Source organism: Mugil cephalus, chromosome 23, assembly GCF_022458985.1.
Source record: "Mugil cephalus isolate CIBA_MC_2020 chromosome 23, CIBA_Mcephalus_1.1, whole genome shotgun sequence".
Taxonomy (NCBI): domain Eukaryota; kingdom Metazoa; phylum Chordata; class Actinopteri; order Mugiliformes; family Mugilidae; genus Mugil; species Mugil cephalus.
Genome location: NC_061792.1, coordinates 15,376,475 through 15,391,935, shown reverse-complemented (window position 1 = coordinate 15,391,935; position 15,461 = coordinate 15,376,475). Strand labels below are relative to the sequence as shown.

General features: G+C 48.4%; 2 protein-coding genes and 1 long non-coding RNA gene across 4 annotated transcripts; 1 reads left to right on the top strand and 2 right to left on the bottom strand.

Moving 5' to 3' along the window:
* Positions 1-309: 309 nt before the first annotated feature.
* Positions 310-3,895, top strand: ephx2 (epoxide hydrolase 2, cytoplasmic). The gene is made up of 18 exons (XM_047576246.1): positions 310-702; positions 801-879; positions 961-1,123; positions 1,201-1,391; positions 1,474-1,596; positions 1,673-1,744; positions 1,824-1,919; positions 1,995-2,073; positions 2,162-2,196; positions 2,286-2,312; positions 2,389-2,474; positions 2,566-2,677; positions 2,844-2,918; positions 3,100-3,139; positions 3,214-3,316; positions 3,414-3,483; positions 3,568-3,648; positions 3,722-3,895. Exons 1-18 carry the CDS (start codon positions 518-520, stop codon positions 3,863-3,865), a joined length of 1,761 nt encoding a protein of 586 aa, XP_047432202.1. The 5' UTR covers positions 310-517; the 3' UTR covers positions 3,866-3,895.
* Positions 3,896-4,125: 230 nt separating this feature from the next.
* Positions 4,126-13,409, bottom strand: LOC125000644 (X-linked retinitis pigmentosa GTPase regulator-like). 2 transcript variants are annotated; one of them, XM_047576242.1, is made up of 17 exons: positions 13,263-13,409; positions 12,510-12,635; positions 12,176-12,268; positions 11,711-11,773; positions 11,462-11,620; positions 11,134-11,283; positions 10,798-10,956; positions 10,348-10,503; positions 10,140-10,264; positions 9,829-10,020; positions 9,561-9,747; positions 9,124-9,218; positions 8,981-9,040; positions 5,582-5,686; positions 5,447-5,492; positions 5,237-5,354; positions 4,126-5,096 (listed from the first exon to the last, which is right to left on the bottom strand). In XM_047576242.1, the coding sequence occupies exons 1-17, from the start codon at positions 13,291-13,293 to the stop codon at positions 4,829-4,831; spliced, it is 2,133 nt and encodes a 710-aa protein (XP_047432198.1). In that variant the 5' UTR covers positions 13,294-13,409; the 3' UTR covers positions 4,126-4,828. The 2 variants fall into 2 exon arrangements, with proteins under 2 accessions (XP_047432198.1, XP_047432197.1); XM_047576241.1 differs by lacking the exons at positions 4,126-5,096; positions 5,237-5,354; positions 5,447-5,492; positions 5,582-5,686 and adding an exon at positions 7,369-8,584.
* A 1,263-nt stretch (positions 13,410-14,672) lies between these two features.
* Positions 14,673-15,458, bottom strand: LOC125000692. Its single transcript, XR_007111359.1, has 2 exons — positions 15,395-15,458; positions 14,673-15,214 (listed from the first exon to the last, which is right to left on the bottom strand). It is a non-coding gene; the product is annotated as an uncharacterized LOC125000692 (long non-coding RNA).
* Between the last annotated feature and the right edge of the window lie 3 nt (positions 15,459-15,461).

Here is a 15,461-nt window from a genome sequence, read left to right as displayed (position 1 = left end):
GCTTGTTAAGCCTCAAAGTCCTGCATAATTAAGGGAGTGACAAGTAACAGCTGGGAGCTGTCAGCAAGCACTAGCTGTTAATCCCTGGAGTTAATTAGCTCTCACTGTGTTGTCACACGAGTCACATTTCAATAAATTCTATTTGTACTGACTCTCCTCAGGTCAGACTACAGATGCACAGTCAACCGTCAACTGAAAGTACAAGCAGATCATACTAATATATCATTAATCTTAAACATTTTAATAACACGCCTTAATTTAACAAATTAAAGTCAAATCATTACTTCAGGAAAACATCAAACTCATCAACAGTTACTACTTTACCTGGTGAGCTGATATTTTCCATCCTCACACACTAACTACAGTCAACATGGAGCAAGGGGCTGTCCTTAGCTCCTTAGCTCCAGGTGAGGATTAGCAGAGAGACCACAGCTGGAGGCCAGTGACCTCTGACGCCCGCCAACAGTCACTCCAAGGAAGGGGACGCCCCCGCGTATGCAGAACTTCACCCTCCCACATGAATAAAAGCTGCAGCAGCAGAGAAACTTCAGACAGTTTGAGGACAAATTTCAAACCTATGCACTCAGAATCAGAGGAGATGGCAGAGAGGAAAGTCATCCTGTTCAACTTCTGGGGAATTGTTGTCCCTTCTCGGCCCGATGCCGTGTTCGACAAGTTCGAGGAGGTGCACGAGCTGCCGAGGTTAGTTCCTGCTGTCACATGTCATGTGTGCAGAGTAAAGATGTTCTGTGTAGTGTGCAGCTCAGTCAGAGTAAAGATGTGTGCGCTCTGGTTGTCAGGGGTTTCCTGTCCAGTGTGGCGTCCCAGAAGGACGGCGCCATGATGCAGGCGGAGAGAGGCTCCATAAGTCTTTCTCAGGTGGGTGAAGATGTTTGCTGCTTTCCTTCAGGTCTGTCATGTGGCGTTGCTTTTACTGACCGTGGTTGACTGCGTGTGAAGATGATCCCAGCGTTGGAGGCCGACTGTGCGAAGGAGGCTCGGGTCAGGGGAGTGACTCTGCCGTCTGATTGGTCAGTCAAAGGCCTGCTGGAGGAGCTCAGAGGGGCGATGGCGGACGTCCAGACAGCCGTGCTGAAGACGTCTTCCAGCCTGCGTGGCAGTGGTACACTACAGTCTGAGTTACTCATTTCTAAGTTGGGGAAGAGATGTCTGAATGTGACTTTACTCTCTGGTCTAAAGGGTTACTGACAGCCGTGCTGGCCAACCACTGGGTAGACGACAGTGCCGATGGAGACGGCCCCGCCCGCCTTCTCTGTCTGCTGGGGGGTAATTTTGACCTGGTCCTCCAGTCCTGCCGGTCAGGTCACAGAGTCCCCGAGGCTGCCATGTTCAGCTCAGCTTTGCAGCGCCTGGGTGTGACTCCACAGCAGGTAGTGGACTCTGGTGCTGCTACATGCTGCTCACCATGACGTGGATCGACGTCTTTGTGCTGAGCCCTGCATCTTATTCCAGGCTGTGTGGCTGGATGCAGATGAGGAGGGTGTGAAGGCGGCGGAGGGAGCGGGCTTGAAGGCCATCTTGGTGGAGAACCTGGACGTCGCTCTGGAGAAACTGGCCGAGTTTACGGGAGTTCAGGTTTGAATATATCATCGAGGCTTTGATCACTGTTGCTCTGCTGCTGGTGTGAACACATCCCTGCTGTGTGCTTCAGGCTGTTGGAGCAGAGAGTCCTCCACCACCCTGCAGACTGGATCAAGTGTCTCATGGCTACGTCTCCATCAGTGTAAGGCTCTGAACCAACACCAGCAGCTCACTGACTGATCAACAGCCCACTCTCAAACACTGTTGTCTCTGTGTCTCAGCCAGGTGTCAGGATTCATTTTGTGGAAATGGGCTGTGGCCCCCCTGTTCTTCTGTGTCATGGCTTCCCTGATTCCTGGTTCACCTGGAGGCACCAGGTAACCCGATCACTTCCTGTTTCCTCAAGTCAAACAATTGCAGGAGAGTTTTGACGTGTTTCTCCTGTTGGGTAGATGCCGGCCTTGGCTGCAGCGGGGTTCAGGGCAATCGCTGCAGACATGAAGGGATACGGAGAGTCCACAGCGCCTCTTGGTGTGTTAAACTACTCATTACAACACTAATCTCTCGTGTGTGAATCGCCTGTGTTCTCTTTAACTATCATTCTCATTCTCATTCACAGACAGAGAGGAGTATTCAATGGAGAAGATTGTTAAGGTACAAACTCCCCAACAGACTGCAGATTAAAAACAAACATCTATTTATTTAATTATGTTTACACACGACACGTTTCTCTCTTTTCCTAGGATCTCGTCACGTTTTTGGACAGAATGGTGAGTAGTGGCTCGTTACACGGCATACCAGCTCATAAAGTTTCAGGTGGCAGATTCTTCTCTGGCTTTTCTCCAGTCGATACCTCAGGTCACTCTGGTTGGTCAAGACTGGGGCGGCAACCTGGTGTGGACCATGGCCCAGACTTATCCCGAGAGAGTCAGGTGAACACACACACACACACAGACAGACAGTCAGTGATCCTCTGCTGAGGCTGTGTGTGGAGGTGAAATGTGTCCTTCCTTGTGTTTGAAGGGCCGTGGCGTCTCTGAACACTCCTCTGGTGAAGGGGGATCCTTCCGTCGACATCATGGAAAGACTGAAGGCTGTTCCCTTTTTTGACTACCAGTTCTACTTCCGCAACAGAGTAAGCCATAGCGCCATCTTGTGGGCGATGCAGTGAGCGGGACAAAACCTCTTGAACACCCTGAGCCAAATGTGTGCATCCACACCTGGTGTCTCCTGTCCCTTTCTCTGAGGGATAGAAGGCAGCGTAAAGGCAGTAACCAGTGAAATCCGTGTTTGTGTTCCAGGATGTAGCGGCAGCTGAGCTGGAGAAGGATTTGGAGAGAACGTTCAACGCTGTTTTTAACAGAAACCGTGAAGAAGTGAGTACACAAACGGGTGACAACATGTAGCATCAGGTCTGGAGAACAATAACCAAGTTATGTCCCCAGAGAGCGTTAGCGTTTAGAGCGGGCGCTAACAACAACAAAAAACAAAAAACAAATATCAACTCAAGTGTAATCCAGTCTGGAGCATAATAGATGTTTCTGTATTTTTTTGCAGGATGGTCCTGTATATGACCTTATAGGAGTCTGTGATCGAGGTGAGAACATCTCCTGCTGCCTCTTCTTTTTCCACACCGATGTGAGCTCATGTTGTGTTTCCATTGTGCCACAGGCGGCCTGCTTGTGGGTCTGCCCGAACAGATTCCCCCGAGCCCCCTACTGTCAAAGGCAGACATGCAGTACTACATCAGCCAGTACAAAGAGAGAGGCTTCAGGTCACACACATTTAACATCTCAGCTAAACTTCAAAAAAAAAAAAAAAAAGGAGCTCACTGTTTCAGACTCTTCTGTTTCTTCTCATGTGTCGTACAGGAGGCCACTGAACTGGTATGGACATCTGGAAGAAAACTGGAAGTGGATGTGTACTCGGCCCTTTGACAAGGTCTGCTAGACGGAAAACTTTATGGCAGTTTCCCAAAGCTGAGTTTCTCACTGGGTTTTGTGTGTGTGTGTGTGTGTGTGGTAGTTGCTGAAGCCGGCGCTGATGGTGACGTCAGGCAGAGACCGCACACTGCCTCCATTCCTGAGCATGGGAATGGAGGAAATGGTAAGAAAGATTCAGCAGCGAGACCATTGGTGGAGTGATTGTCAGAAATGAACGTGATATTTATGAACCACAGGCAGTGAATCTGACCAGAGGACACTTGGAGGAGTGTGCACACTGGACTCAGAAAGAAAAGCCAGCAGAGACCAACGACATCCTGATATCCTGGCTCAAAAAGACACACAAGAAGTCTGGAGATGTTGCTGGAGATGAGATGTGACTGTGGAATAAAAGATGTGGATTTGTGCCAGCTGGTGTGTTTTAGTGCGTTACATTAGCAGGTGATAAATGGGCTGCATGTCCAGGGTTCACACCAGCAGCTAGCTGAGATAACTGCTGACACCTACTGGACGAATGATGACATGACAACAACACCATAAATAAAATTAATAAAAACAAAATACAATCAAATGAAAATGAACGAAATAAAATGAAATTTTACTAAACAAAGCAAAATAAACTTGCTCCTTTTTTCTTTTCATATCCGTCCATAAATCTATTAAACGTCCTCTTCTCTTGCTTAATGTAACTGTTTTATCCTGACTTCTGAAGCAAAAAAGTTGATATTAATTTTTTACTGAATGAAATTATGGAAAAAATGGATGTTTTTATGTTGGTACATGCAGTACCGTTTCTTAATGAAAACAGGAAAATATAACCCTTTTAATGCAAAATAATGATTCATCTTTATATCAAAATTCATATCATACAAAAACAGGTGAGTTTAAATGAGATTGTCGTATCACAATATAAAAGCAAAGCATCTCTTAGAAACTCAAATATGTCACATCAAATGTGTGAATGTGCTCCAGGACCTGGTCATAATAAATAATCATCATCATCATCATCATCACACACACACACACACACACACACACACACACACACACACACACACACATTGAGGCTCAGCAGCAGGGAGGAAATGAGCCATGAAAGAGTCCAGTAACATCATGAGGTTCATCACTAATAAACCTTTGTGAGCCACCTGGTTTGAGGACAGATGTTCTTAGAAGGAGCTTCACCCCAGGTCTCTGTGAAGCCTGTGGTCTCTGGCAGCGATGTTAATAAAACAGCTCTGTCAGCCAGTTTGTGTGTGTCGGTTTTCAGGCCGGTCTGATGAGTGGAGCTGGTCCTGAGCTCCCCAGGGAAGCTGCTCGTCTGTGTTGCTGCTAATGAGCCTTCACACTTTGGTGGTACTGTCCCAGAGGACTGAGGCCGGCGGAGGGTTCAGTTTCCTGGGATCACAGTACGATGCAGGCTCCAGAGCGGGGCCCTCTGGCTCCGGCTCGCTGCAGTGCTGCACCCTGATGAGTCCTGGGTGCAGCAGCCGGGGGTGGAGGCTCTCCTTGGACGGCTCGGCCCCCGCTGACGGGGCCCTCCGCTGGGGCTTGCTCCGTCTCATTTGTCTGCTTGGACCTGGAGGAGGACAGTCGTCTGAAGACTGAGAGCTGGGAGAGGACAGAGGACACATTTGTCTTTAGCTGGCTGCTTCATATCTGTCAGGGTGGACGTTTTCATCGCTGTTTAACTGCAGCATGTGTCCAGACTGGAAGCAGCTTCTTCTTATTTTAACCTGCTGTTCTTGTACCTTTTTGTTGGAGCCTGATTGGTCGGTGGAGTCACTGTCTGCCGTCCCATTGGCTGCTCTGGTGTCCCCCCTGTCTTCTCTTGGCCTGCAGTGTGGGGCTGCTGGCTGATCTCAGCTGCTGTTGATGTCAGACGTTATTACTCTTATTATTAGTCAACACACTCTTTGCTGGAGGAAATGATGCATGTGAGGAGGAATTAAAGCAGTCACCTCTCTGCCCTCCGTCAGGTTCACATCCTTCTCTCAGATCTTCTGGCTTTGGATTAGATCACATGTTAGAGCCAAATCTGTTTCACCAACATCAACAGAAGACGCTACAGATTCTGTTCAGTGCTGCATATTTACAGGGCTCTCAGTCTCTTCTGCTGGTTTCAAGGACTCGGATGTGTCCTCCTCCTCCTCCTCCTCCTCCTCCTCCTCCTCCTCCTGCTCGCCTCCTTTGGTCAAATCCTGAGAGGTGAGAACATATTCAGATCTGCTTTAGACTCTTTAATCCCAGTTTGCTACCACACTGAGGCATTAAAGGGTTTAAAAGCAGCAGAGGGAAAGGACACAAAGTAGAAATAAAATGTGGGGATGTTTGTGAACGGATGGAGCGTCTAACACAGAGAGGAAATAATACGCTGCCCAGCATCACTGGGGACGATGGGAGAGGACTAGGACGGGACTGGGAGAAGAAAAGGAGCCAACCTGACGGTGAAGAGGCCCAATCAAAGGCTCAAACAGAAAAGGAGCATCGCTGGAAACACGCAGCAAACATTAGTTGTTCGTCAACAACCAGCAGCCGTCTCTCAGGCTGCTGCACTGGAAGCAAATGTTGTTTTGGTCTTTGGATCCCGGAGCATCATTAGCCAGGGTTCAGCCATGTGGAAATCAAACCATCTTAGACATAAATAACCAACGCTGTCCCACTGAGGTGGAATCTAGAGCTGAGGATCTATGTGAGCTACCAGGAGGACGTCCCAGCCTCCATCTACCAGTGAGAGGAGACGCTGGACCAGAGACGCTCCTTCCAGAATGGACCTGATGGTTTGATCCTGATCCTCCAGAGACAGAAGGACGTCCACTGCTGCTACTCGTCTGTTTCTCTTCTAACGCCCACACAAAGACTCAGAGAGACGACACAAAAGAGACACAACCAAGTTTATTACAAAGACAGAAATGAAGGAAAAGGTTAGAAGAACGCTGCTCCTCCAGGTTCATTCGGCTCCTGAGACAATTATTTACAGTCGAGTCCAGACTGAAGGAGCAAATAAAGAGCAGACGTTTAGAAATGAAGTCAGGCAGCAACAAGCAGAGGAGCATCATGTAGGACTCCTCCTCCTCCTCCTCCTCCTCCTCCTCCTGTCTAGCTAGTGGCTAATGTTAGCGTAGCATGTCTCTGTGTTTACTTCAGGTTGAGGTACTGCGGTAAAACATCGTCCCAAAACTCCTCCGACTCCTCGGCTGCCTGACCTCTGACCCCAGACCTCCACTTACTCCCAGCTACAGGTCTAGAACCTCCTCTCTGGACTGGAGCACGTTTCTGTTTGACAACCTCCTCCTCCTCCTCCTCCTCCTCCTCCTCCTCCTCCTCATCTCCTTCGTTTTCAGCTTCTTCCTCCTCCTCATCCTCATCAGTGATCTGTTTGACAACCTCCTCCTCTTCTTCTCCTTCACCCTCCTCCTCTTCCTCCTCCTCTTCTCCTTCACCCTCCTCCTCCTCTTCCTCCTCCTCTTCTTCTCCTTCACCCTCCTCCTCCCCCTCCTTCTCATCTCCTTCATTTTCAGCTTCTTCCTTTTCTTCATCACCCTCCTCCTCCTCCTCAGCTTCATCTTCTTCATCACCCTCTTCTTCGCTGCTCTGTTCTCCCTCCTCCTCCTCTTCTTCCTCTTCCTTTTCACTCCCCTCTTCTTCCTCCTCCTCACCCTCCTCTTCCTCCTCCTCTTCTTCTCCACCCTTAACACTCACCTCTTCCTCAGTACTCTCCTCCTCTTCCTCCTCAATGCTACTCTCTTTTTCCTCCTCCTCCTCCTCTTCTTCTTCCTCACTCTTTACTCCACTCTCTTCTCTCTCCTCTGAGGACTCCACTGTCTCACTGCCACCCTCCTCTTCCTCACTCTCTCTTTCCACACTTCCCTCCTCCTCCTCTGTTTCTCCTCCTTTGCTCTCTGTATCATGACTCAGCCCTTCCTCACTTTCCTCCTCCTCCTCTCCTTCTACATCTCCTCCTTTGCTCTCTTTCTCTTCAGACTCATCTTCACCTCCTTTCACCCCACTTGTTCTGTCCTCCTCCTCCTCCTCCTCCTCCTCGTCTTCATCAGTGTCTGACTGATCTTCAGGATGAAGAGTGTCACTGTCTTTGTCCTCGTCGTCTTCTTCTTCATCCTCTGCTACTTTCTCAGCCCCGTGACCAACCTCCTCCTCCTCCTCCTCGTCCTCCTCCTCCTCCTCGTCCTCCTCCTCCTCCTCCTCTCCTCCTCCTGGCTGTGGTCCAGACTGGTCCTGAGTTCAGGTCTTTCAGGAGCAGGAGTGATGTTGATGGTGACCGGGGGCTGGTCCCTGAATGAGCTCCCGCTGTCTCTGCCTCCAGGCCGGCTGCTCTCTGTCCTTGCTGCCACTTCCTGGATTAAAAGTGATCCTGCTGCGACTGAGGCGGCTCCAGAGAGCAGACTGACCTCTGACCACTTCTTCTGGCTTCGCTCTGACTGGCTTTTGCTCTGAGCCTCTTTCCTGTTTTTCTCATTCTTTGATTTCTTTGACAGGTCCGTGTCCTCTGTAGCTTGGGGCTTTCTGTTTGTCCCTCTCGTGCTCTCCTGGTCCAGGTCCTCTCTCAGGTGGAGGCTGGTGGGACTGTGTTTATCTGCTGCCCTGACTCCTGCATGCTGACTTTGGACCACTATGGCTTTTCTTCTACGCCTCACAGGCTCAGACTCTACTTGCTGAACTTTTCCCACTGCTGCTCCAGAGCTGATACTTAAAACTGTCTTTCTAGCTTCACTCTGTTCAGCTTCTGTTGCCGGCTCCCTGCCAAGCCCTATCAGCTGACTTTGACCCTGACCTGGCCTGGGACGCCGTTGGGATGCAGCCTTCCTGACGTCCTCCAGACTCAGAGGTTGGTTTTTAGCGGGTCTCCTCTGCAGCTCCTCCACAGCCATGATCAGGTTCTCCTTGTCCAGGCTGCTTTCCTTCAGTCTCTGTGGGCTCTGTGAGGCCAGAGACTGAGCGCTGTGGCTCCTCAGGAGCTCTGTGGGTAACGCCCGGCGGGAGGACGCCATCTGACTCTTACCAGACGGTGAGGTGGAGGAGAGACTTCTCTCCTTTCTCTGGCTCTGCTTGTGTATGGCCTTACCATCCTCACCCTTCCTCTATTCCCGGCACCAGAAAGCAGGAAGAGGATGAAACAGAGGCATGCATTAGAGAGGAAGAGAAGCATGTGGAAAAGTCAAAGAGGACGACAGACACACAGAGGAAAATATCAACTTCAGAACAGGACTGGGGCTCTTTTTGGTTTCCCTCATTCATCAAGCTGGAGTAAGAGGTTGCCTCAGGTCCTTTAAATATATTGGACGACTGAAAGCTCCTTAAAGGGAAGCTCTTTGGATTTATGAGGTGGATGTTCAGTGGACATGCTTAAAAAACTTTCTCATTATTCAGACTTGAGACACAACCTGACACAGCAGCCTGATGGAGGCAGAACAGTGGAGAGTTTGTGACTAATGAGGATGAGGTGGAGTGTGAAGTGATGGAGTGTCCTTCTTTACCTTCTGAACTGGAGACAGAGTGAGAGTTTTATCACTGGGATCCATCCTCATCACATGTGTCTGTCAGGAGGGAGCAGAGAGACGATGAGCGGCACAAACCAAACTCATCCCAAACCCAGAGGATGAAGTCAGGGGCCTCTCACCATGTTGAGGAAGTCTGTGGTTTCTCCCAGTCCTCTGACGCTGTCGCTGTCACTCATGCTCTCCACAACGCTGTCTGTCTCGCCGCCTGCCTGCTCTGAGAAAGCACGGACAACATGAGGATGCAGGGTTCACCGCATCACATGACGTATTCTGCCAGTAAAGGAAAGTCCAAGAGAGTTGAGCGGCTTCTTTTAAGGTGAATGAATCATGTTTGTTCCAAACAAACACAAATCACTTCTTTATGTGAGCGGACACGAGGAAACTGACGTGTGGGAACTTGATGAGACAGAACATGATGTTGAGCTTCTCTCAGCTGCAGTGATGTTAAAGAGAATAAGTGTGTGAACTGGGGGGAGGAGGTGGAGGAGGAGGAGGAAGAGGAGGAAGAGGAGGAGGAGGAGGAGGGAGGTGAGGTGAGGTGAGGTGAGGTAGGTACCCTGGTGGATTGACCCTGCGCTCCCATGTTGGTGAGTGCCGTTGAGCACCTTTCTGTGGCTCAGCTCAGGCGGAGGCAGTCTGGGTGGAATGGTGTGGCTGGAGACGGGTAGCGGCGGGTGCAGGCGGCCGGGCGTCATGGCGGGCAGTGTTCGGAACATGGCTCCAAACTGGTCTGGAGATCGCTCCTAAACAAGGAGGACCGGATCAGTCAATCAAGATAAATTATTACCAGTAAAGTCTAAACACAGAATCCAGAAGTGGCTGACCCTCTCCCTCCTGCGAACCCGAGCAGAGAGGCTCCTCTGCAGGGTGGAGGCGTCGGCCGTGTCCCCCAGCAGCTCCACGTAGGGTTTCTCCACATAATCTTCTATCACGTCGTCCTCCTCCAGAGTCACGTCACCACAGCCGCCGTCCCTCGGCCGAGCCAACACCACCATGTGACATCCACCACACGAAGCCTGGACACGTCAACACAACACCTGCTTTTAGAACCTGCTGGTCAAATATGACTGTGACGAATGGAAACGCCTTCAACAAATCCTCCACACGTCACGTGAAGTCAATGTGAAGCCCCTACTGCCTGAACGTTGTACTTGAGGAAGCGTGGACACAGAGTTGGTTTGAACTGGTTGGTGAAGTTCTCTTCTCCCAGACCCAGTTTACCATGCCGGCCGTCTCCAAACGTGTACAGCAAACCCCCGTCTGACAAACACCAGAGGTTTTCTCATCAGACCAGTGAAGAGACCGGACTAGAAGGCTGGAGCCATCAGACCAGGGTCATTTACCTGTGATCACAGCTGTGTGGTTCTCTCCGCAGGCCACCTGACAGGCTCGGCCCTTCTTGAAGTGCTCGATGGGACGCGGCAGCCGAGACTCGAAGATGAACGTCCCGTGGCCGAGCTGTCCGAACTGACCGAGGCCGAACGTGTACACGTCATCCTCTGGAAGAGATCAAACCCACTGAGGTCAGGAGGGGATGTGATGAAGGCTTCTGGTCAAACGTCATATTTCTACTGAGAGGAGCAAATGATTTCCCTCCGTCTTTAAAGACGTCTTCAGTTATCAATGCGTTTCCTAAAAATGTCAGTGTTCAACAGACACTGGCAAAGAAAAAGAAGTTTCTGAATGAATACAGTTTCCAGCTCTACTCAGCTGGTTTCCTGCTTTTAATTCTGATCGCTCTGACCTGCATCTAAGACAGAGTGAAGACATGAAACCAGACGTGTCACATTTACCTGTGAGGGCTACCGTGTGCCCCCCCCCACAGGCCACCTGTGTCACCGGCTCCTTGATGCTCTTCACCCTCTGAGGGACTCGGTGTCCTGGCAGCTGCTCGGTGCCCAGACCCAGTTTACCGCTGTCCCGCTCCCCGAAGGTGTACAGAGCTCCATCCACTGAGGCACAGACAACAAACACTTGGTCCACGTCTCCACATTTAACTTTCAACCTGATGACAACACAATCATCTCCATGACAACGGGATGTCCTCTCGCCATTGTTTAGGACGTCCAGTGTGCAGAGTCCTACTGAAGTGTGAGCTGAAGCTTGTAGCTGACCTGGTCACCGCTCACCTGTCACTAAAGCAGAGTGGTAGTATCCACAGGACACCCAGCGGACGGCTCGTCCCACGCTGACTTCCTGTGGGGAGGACGCCTGGCTCTCCTTCCCCAAACCGATCTGACCTTCAGTGTTGTCGCCCCACATGAACAGTTTACCGCTCGCTGCCACAAATACAGACGGAAACATTCAACACATCTTTTAAGAGTTTATTCTGTTCTGTCTTTCGTTTGTCTCTATATCTAATAACTAAAAAACAGGAGCATCTAGAAATACAAAATGTCCTAAACTACATTAGAGAATGATTTGATTAAACCGTGAAATGAATGAACTGAATCTGACCGGTGAGGGCAGCCGAGGTGTTTGAACCAGCAGCCAGCATCTTGATTGGTCCGAGTGAATCAAAGAAATCCAGTCTCTGGAAGCTGGTCCTCTCCTCACAGTCGCCGAGGCCCAGCTGACCCTCGCTGTTCCCTCCTGAGGCCAACACTTTTCCCTGAGCTGCAAACCCACACGCAGACATGAACAGACACCAGATCAGGTGGATGTTTCCCTGTGACTCAATTAAAACTCTGAGATCCAGGTTCTGACCTGTGCAGACCAGTGTGTGGTTCCTTCCACAGGCCACGAGATGAACTTTCTCTGACTTCAAGGCTGAAAGAGCACAAAGCAGTCAACGCAAATACGGATCTGAACCTTTAAACCTCCTACGAGGAGTTTGCTTAATGTCATGATGACGGTTGGATTTCATGAAGCTTGTATGACGCAGCTGGAACACCAGGAAGTAGACCTGAGTCAGAGATGAGTTGGGGATTTTGCATATTGTGTCCCAGTTACCAGTTCTTTTCCATTGTCTTGTGTTTTGTTTTAAACTGGTGCAGGGGAGACTCAGTTGAGTCACTGTGTCCAGATTAAAGCAGATTAGACCCTTTAGACTGAGATTAACAAACATGCAGCAGCTTGAATGAAGGAGTGGTTTGTTCTTCTTTCTCCCAGACAGCTGTCAGTGGCAGCACTCGCTCACACTACTTTCCTTTCACCTATTTAAACACCAACCTTTGACACAAGTGGGCTTGTTGACAGTGAGTTTGGAGCCCAGGCCCAGTTGGCCCCAGTTGTTGCTGCCGAACATGAAGAGTTTCTTATTTTCTGGGGAGACAAACACAGAAAATCTCTGAGCTTCAGCCACGTTACAGCAGCAGACAGTTTTCATCGCTCAGAGAATGAAACACAAATGTTTTTCAAAGCCTTAAAATTTGGTTTGAAAATGAAAAGATTCTTAATTCTTAAAATTCATATAAATACAAATAAACATTTCAATGATTGGAGCACACATGTGTCGTTTCCAGCAGTAAAGTACACATCAGTAATATCCAGGAGAAGCTCTCACCTGTTATTAAGGCCGTGTGCTCGTCTCCGCAAGATATTTTCAAGGGGACGTCATTTTTTAGCCAGAATTTACTCGGGATGTTGTCAGAAAATTTACTCTTTCCAAACGTGAACACTGCCCCCGACTCTGTAAATAAATAAATAAATGGAAACAAGAGAAGAAGAAAGCTGAGTGCCGGGTTTTCAGCACCTTTATTGGTGGTTTACTGGTTGTGTGTAATCGTCCATCCAATAACATTAATACTCCTGACATGTCTCAGGCTGCAGGCTGGGATTATGTTCATTATTTCTTTAAACATCATAATTAATTATTTCTCAGTTTGTTTAAAGATCTAACAGCAGTAGGGAGCTCATTTGTTCCTCCTGATGTTGGGCTCCACAATGAACACTCATAACATGTGTAATATTATTATTATCACTACTTACTCTGTACTTTGTACAACCTGTTTGCAATTCAATACTTTGCTTTGCTCATTCAGTGCTCTTTATCATTTTATTATTTTAGCGTGTCTGAAAACTGACATATATATACAAGATATAAAGAGGAAATAAATATATCAGCAGCTAAATGAGTCATGAGGATTAGAGGAGCAGCGTAAACAAACAGCTGACAGGTAAACCAACAGAGGCTCTAGAACCAGCGAGCTAAAGCTAATAACTGGAAGCTAATGTGGCAGCGGGCTAACGCTTCACATTAAAATGCTCCGTCCTGACGGTGCGGCGGAGAAATGAGGAGACAACGGCGGATATTTACCGGGTATCTCGTCCTCGGCCTCCCCCGCCATCAACGCGGGACTTTAATCCGCTTTGCTCGGCGGTGGGTGGCTGGGTGCACCTCTTGTTTTCGTCTCCGACAACCCGGAAGTAAACAAAACGTCTCCTAGGCTACGAGGCTGGTCACGTGATTCTTAAAGAGACAGCGCGCATTTAGATATATTAGCCCTCCTGTTATCTAGGATGTTTAGTATTGATAGCGCTGTATTTATCTTCTGAAGACACATCGGTTTTGTTGGACTTTGCTAAGATGTCACCTGCTTGTCCATCTTTGATGTCTGCTATGAGGCCTCTGCTGGAGTGCTATTGTGTAGCTGCTGTTGATTCCTTTGTTGAGTACAATAATCTGGCTGCTGGTTTCCTACAAAACAATTCCAGCTAGTCTATGAAAATGATTTGATCATTGGTCCTGAAGGATGTATTCTGTCAATTCAATTGATGAAGGAACAACAAGTTTTGTACAAATCGTCAGACGTGTTGCCTCGTATTAAAGTTGCTGTGAAGGCTGGTGTTGGTGAAAAACAACTGAGTGAGATGATAAGAAGGTGCCACAATCTGCAGCAGGGTGTCTGCAGCCTCCAGACCAAGGTCATTACTGCCGTGGGAAGGGATTTGTTTTTGTTGAGACTTCCACAGAGAAACTGTCTTCCCCTGAGCACTTTTGTCTTGCAGAAAGGACAAGTTCCTGTTGTGTGTTGACCACCTTCTGATTTGTTTGAAGTCCCCAATGAGTTATGGGGCAAACATAAGTATCATGTGAGATATGTGACATCAGCTCCGCCTCATGTTGTTAAACTCCAAAAAGCAATAGCAGGAATAGAGGTTGTAATCAGGGCACATTAGTGGAGACAAGCAGTCCATGTAACTCTCCCATACTCCCAGTTCCCTACCTTAACAGACCTGATGAGTGGAGGATTGTTCAAGATCTCCAAGCTATTAATAACATTGTTGTACCAACAGCAAAGCACTACACTGTTGTTGGTCTGAGTTCTGCATTTTTCTGGATTCCTCTTCATCCAGATAGCCAGTATTTGTTTGCATTCACATTTAAATGGAATCAATTGACGTTCAGGCTTTGTGAAGAGTCCGACCAGGTATGTGGCTGCAGTGCAACATGATCTGGAAGATTTGCATTTTACGGGTGGTAGTGTTCTACTCCAATATGTGGATGATTTGCCAGTCGCCTCCCCCTCTGAAGAAGGGGGTTGGAGAGGTTGGCAGAGCGTGAACATTGAGCTTCTCTGGTGAAATTGCAGTATTGCAGCCCAGAGATCACATATTTGGATCATGTTTTGAGGAAAGGTCAACAGGTTTTATACTCTGAGAGGATGCAGACCCTAGTGAGGATAAGCGGTAGTAGGAGATGAGAAATAAGCTTTAAAGATCAACAAAGTTTTTGTACCAGGCTGTACAGATTTATTCCACAGCAGCATCATCACATAGTTTAAGGTTTAGCAAATTAAATACAATAGTTACTGTATACGTTTCTGGTGTACGAAATATTAAATATATTAAATATTACAGGGAAATAAATGAAAAAATGCTAAACATGAAATATACTAAAACATATATACACTAAAATACATTCAAAAAATTGTCTTCAGCTTCAAACTTTGTTCTGGAAACCACTAAGTCTTCATTAACAAAGATAAATGGTGTGAACACTGGAAACCAGCAGGAAGAACTGTTGATGCTGGCGTGTTGTTGATGGACGTGTCTGAATCATTCATGAGGGACTGGATCTGTTGGAGCTCTGTGAAGAGTTCACATGCAGCTCTGTTGATGGTCATAAATGGAGACCATGTGGATGAAGGTCTCCTCTCCACCTCCCAGTAACATGGTCCAGGCACAGTCTGCTTCAACCTCTCTCTGGACCATCAGGACACAGCTCATCCTGTTCACTCTCACCTCGGAGGAGATGGTCACCAGTCGCTGTAGAGAGAAGAAGAAACAACAGGTAGAGTCACTTCCTCATCGGTCAGTCAGTGTCTGTTCACATGTCGTAAGGTTGTAGCCTTCACATCATCTCTCACAGCTTCACTGAGAAGCTGCAGGTTCACAGGAAACACAGGATCAGTTCATTACAGCTGAACTACTACAGCTACTACTGACCTCAGAGTCTCCAGTTTATAGTGTGGACTCTTCACAAGATCACGCAGCTGCTTCACTCCTGGACCCT